At 35.9% G+C, this 4,253-nt stretch overlaps 1 protein-coding gene across 4 annotated transcripts in view; it reads right to left on the bottom strand.

Moving 5' to 3' along the window:
- LOC106879253 (elongation of very long chain fatty acids protein 4) overlaps nucleotides 1–4,253 on the bottom strand; it is a 75,028-nt gene that overhangs the window by 29,122 nt on the left and 41,653 nt on the right. For all 4 annotated transcript variants that reach the window (XM_014928750.2, XM_014928747.2, XM_014928746.2 and 1 more), the window contains exon 2: nucleotides 2,296–2,368. In XM_014928750.2, coding sequence (XP_014784236.1) covers nucleotides 2,296–2,362 — 67 coding nt within the window. In that variant the 5' untranslated portion in view covers nucleotides 2,363–2,368. The remainder of the gene's footprint in view (nucleotides 1–2,295; nucleotides 2,369–4,253) is intronic.

Here is a 4,253-nt window from a genome sequence, read left to right as displayed (position 1 = left end):
TATATATATATATACTAGCTAGCTCCTGTGGAGGGCTCTTCATTAGGTCTTGGGCCCAACAATGACGTCTTTGAGCTTAAAGCTGGAGTTTAGGCAAAAAGACTGCGTTATCCGGTCTTTGTGTCCTCATAAAAAATCACCAAGAGACCACTCCTAGTTGTAACTCTCAAAACCCTGAAGTTTGCCCCACCTGACCAGGTGTGTATGATAAACTCCATCATATACAAGGCTGAAACTACAGCTACGCTCCAAGACAAATCAGTTCAAAAGGAGAATTACAATGGGTTATGTGAGAGCAAATTCAAAAGACATTACACAAACCACCAATCTTCTTTCCGGCACATCAATAAAAGTATGACTAGTCACAAATGGAATTTGAAGAGTAACTCCAGACCACATACAATTAAATGTAGAACAGGAGAAATCCAAGCCATATGTTAATGGATCTAAGAAATTCAACTTATGCATTAGTAGAATGATCTGATATTCTTCTTAGATCCAGCAATTCCAATACACTGCTTAATTCCAGATCTGAAATTTTTAGCCAGTGTAAACACATGGACAGGATTCTTTGATCAAATTGGAGGACACCACCCGCTCCAGACTAAGTTGCTGTCTTGCAGACTTTGACATATTTTCTGCTACTTTGTTCTAAACCAGTTGTATTTAATGTGCGTTCTGTATTCAGTGGGATCGAGGATCTTAATTTTCTTGATTTCATTTCTTTTTTCTCGTTCCATTCATTGCACCAACCTTCTTCCCATTTTTTCCACATTTTTTTACTTATTTTTTCAGTGTCCAGCATCCTTATTTTTTTAAAATATATATAATGCATAAACAGAGCCTGAAAGATTGTTTGGAGATACATGGTGCATTTTATAAATATGCCTGTTCAAATATCATAAAAGGTACAAAACTATTAATAGCACTTTTGACTGTGTATTAAATTGATATATATATATATATGTATATATACATACACACACAACAGGCTTCCACAGAGTGTACACTGCTCAAATACACTCACAAAGTACTGCTCAACCAAGGGTTATAATAGAAAATGCTCACCCAATTTGCTGTATAATGGGACTGAACCTGAAACCACATGGTTGCAAACAACTTAACTACCCATTTGTATACTTCAAATACATATATATATATATTCTTTTATTCTTTTACTTGTTTCAGTCATTCGACTGTGATCATGCTGGAGCACCTTTAGTCGAACAAATTGACCCCAGGACTTACTCTTTGTAAGCCTAGTCCTTATTCTATCAGTCTCCCTTGCCGAACCAAGCGATGGGGGCGGGTGACAAACGTACACAGATACAGACAGACAGACAGACAGACAGACAGACACACACACACACACACACACACACACGATGGGTTTTTTTCAGTTTCTATCTGCCAAATCCACACACAAAGCTTTGGTCAGCCCAAGGCTATAGTAGAAGACACTTGCTCAAGGTGCCATGCAGTGGGACTGAACCCGAAACCACTCCTTGCATATATATATGTATATATATGCAAGATGGATCGAAACAACTGTTATGATGAATAAAGATTCTTGTGAATGCCATTTTTTGTTTCCCTCATTTGTTATATATCATCATCATCATCATCATCATCACGGGTTGAACAGTTTGACAGGAGCTGGTCAAGTAGAAGACTGCACCAGACTTCTGTGTCTGCTTTGGCATGGTTTTAACAACTGGATGCCATTCCTAGCATCAACCATTTTACAGTGAGGACTGGATGCATTTTATGTGGTACCAGCACTGGCAGGGTAACCAAGTAACATGCAAGACATGGAAGTTTGAGAGGAGACAGGGGCATTTGAGGAGGTGATCTTGTGTCAGAAGATGAAATGTTATAGTGAGACAGAAACAGGTGCCTTGCTATAATGGAGGGGGCATTATTTCAGCAAATATGGCAGACAACTCTAGATTTGTTTCAAATTTATTGTAACCTCATCAGCAAAACAATGATTTCACCATACCTGTCACAGAAGTGGGAGAATTATCACTAAGTAAAGCTACAAAAATGTATACTGTTAGGTGTAGGAAAATAGAACTGCTTAGGGAAATACCCTAAAGATGCCATTTATATGGATAATAACGCATGCGTGCGTGTGTGTAGACAGACAAACAGACATAGATGTAGACACACACATGCAAAATAAAGGTGAGATGTTGATGAGAGAATTGATGAAGATAATATTAATTCAAACATTTACAAATAACAAGAAGCATTTTTTTTTTCAGAAATAAATATTACATTTTTGTAACTTACCAGAAAATGATAGTGTCCAGTTGTAGAATTCTTGGACTTCCATCAACTTGTCTTTTACTACTTCCATTTTATCCTTTAAAAATAAAATGAAAACACCTTTTACTAAAATAGAAATTTTAAACAAATTCATTTCATTTCTATCAATATTACTTAATATAAACTATGTAACAGATGTTAGTTATACCCCAATCAGCACTCATCAAACTGACCTAAGGTAAAAATTATACAGAGATTTAATCCTAGCTCAATCCTGGTCAAGTTGAGTTATGATTAAGTATACATAAGATACTGCTTAGTTTCAGTTCATCCCTGGTCAAGTTGACCTAGGATTAAAGCCATATAAAGATGTTGTTTAGCCCAGCTCATTCCAGATCAAATATAAAAGATGATTTTGATCTCAGGTCAAGCTGACCTGCAAAAAGAGTATAAAAGATGTTTACCCCAGACCAAATATAAAAAGTATATTTATCTGACCAGAAATCAAAAATATATAAAAGATGTTCTTTAGCCTAACTCATTCCAGAGCAAATATAAAACATGATTTTGATCTCAGGTCAAGATGACCTGCAAAAAGTGTATAAAAGATGTTTAACCCAGGTAAATATCAAAGGTATTACAATCTGACCTGGATTGGAATATATAAAAGATATATAAAACATATATTAAAGATATTTTTGATTTCATGTCAAACTGACCAGGAATCAAAATTATTTAAAGAATGCTTAGTCCAACTCAGCCCAGATCAAATATAAAAGATATTTTTGATTCCAGGTCAAACTGACTTGGAATCAAAAACACACAAAAGATGTTTAACCCAGCTCAGCCCAGATCTAACTGACCTGAGATCAAAGATATTCAGTCTCTTCAAATGTAGTTTATCTCAGACTATGAACAGTTCAAATACAGAATGAAATGATTTGCTATGAAGAAGAAGAAAAGTCTAACATTTCAGGCAAACCTCTTTCTTCAGAGAGAGATGTTTTCAAATGGTGTCAACTAAACACATCTCCAGAGTTTCTGCCCAAACTATTTTAATTCCTCACAGTAAATCAGTTTATTCTATTTTTTAATTAATTATTCTCATTAATTACTCACACAGACCATAACCACTTCTCTAAGATCCTACTGTTTGCTTTATTTCTGATGACATTATTCAATACGCCCTCCATTCTCCTTTATTTTCTTTCAACATTAAATTGATTTCAGATATTTAACTATTATTTCTAGCAAGTCAACCTGCCATGTAAAGGTTCCGTTATTGACACATAAAAGTTGTTTCGTGCTGGACTATTTGTCTTTCATATTTTTTTCATCTTTGTTTTGTCTAGTATTGGTTGACCTTAGAGTAAGAGTGAACATACACAGTGCTACAAATAAACACATTACTGTTCGTAGCTATTTCACATTTATGAAAATGCTTGACTGCCATTTAAGCACGTGTAGCTTGTATTTCACCATGACTGAATGGAAGCGAGTGAGGTGGTGTTTAGGGCCATTTCACTATCATATATATCTTTCATCTTTTGTTTCAGTCAGTTGACTGCGGCCATGCTGGAGCACTGCCTTGAAGGGTTTTAGTTGAACAAATCAAGCCCAGGACTTTTTTTTTAAAGCCTAGTACTTATTCTGTTGAACCGCTAAGTTATGGGGACATAAACACACCAACATTGGTTGTCAAGCGATGGTGGGGGACAAACACACACACACACACACACACACACACAGATATATATATATATTTGTACGATGGGCTTCATTCAGTTTCTTATTTCTTTATTGCCCACAAGAGGCTAAACATAGAGGGGACAAACAAGGACAGACAAAGGGATTAAGTCGATTACATTGACCCCATTAACTGGTACTTAATTTATCGACCCCGAAAGGATGAAAGGCAAAGTCAACATCGGCGGAATTTGAACTCAGAACGTAACGGCAGACGAAATACCGCTAAGCATTTC

This window comes from Octopus bimaculoides, chromosome 13, assembly GCF_001194135.2.
Source record: "Octopus bimaculoides isolate UCB-OBI-ISO-001 chromosome 13, ASM119413v2, whole genome shotgun sequence".
NCBI lineage: Eukaryota > Metazoa > Mollusca > Cephalopoda > Octopoda > Octopodidae > Octopus > Octopus bimaculoides.
This window is presented reverse-complemented; position numbering and strand designations above follow the sequence as displayed.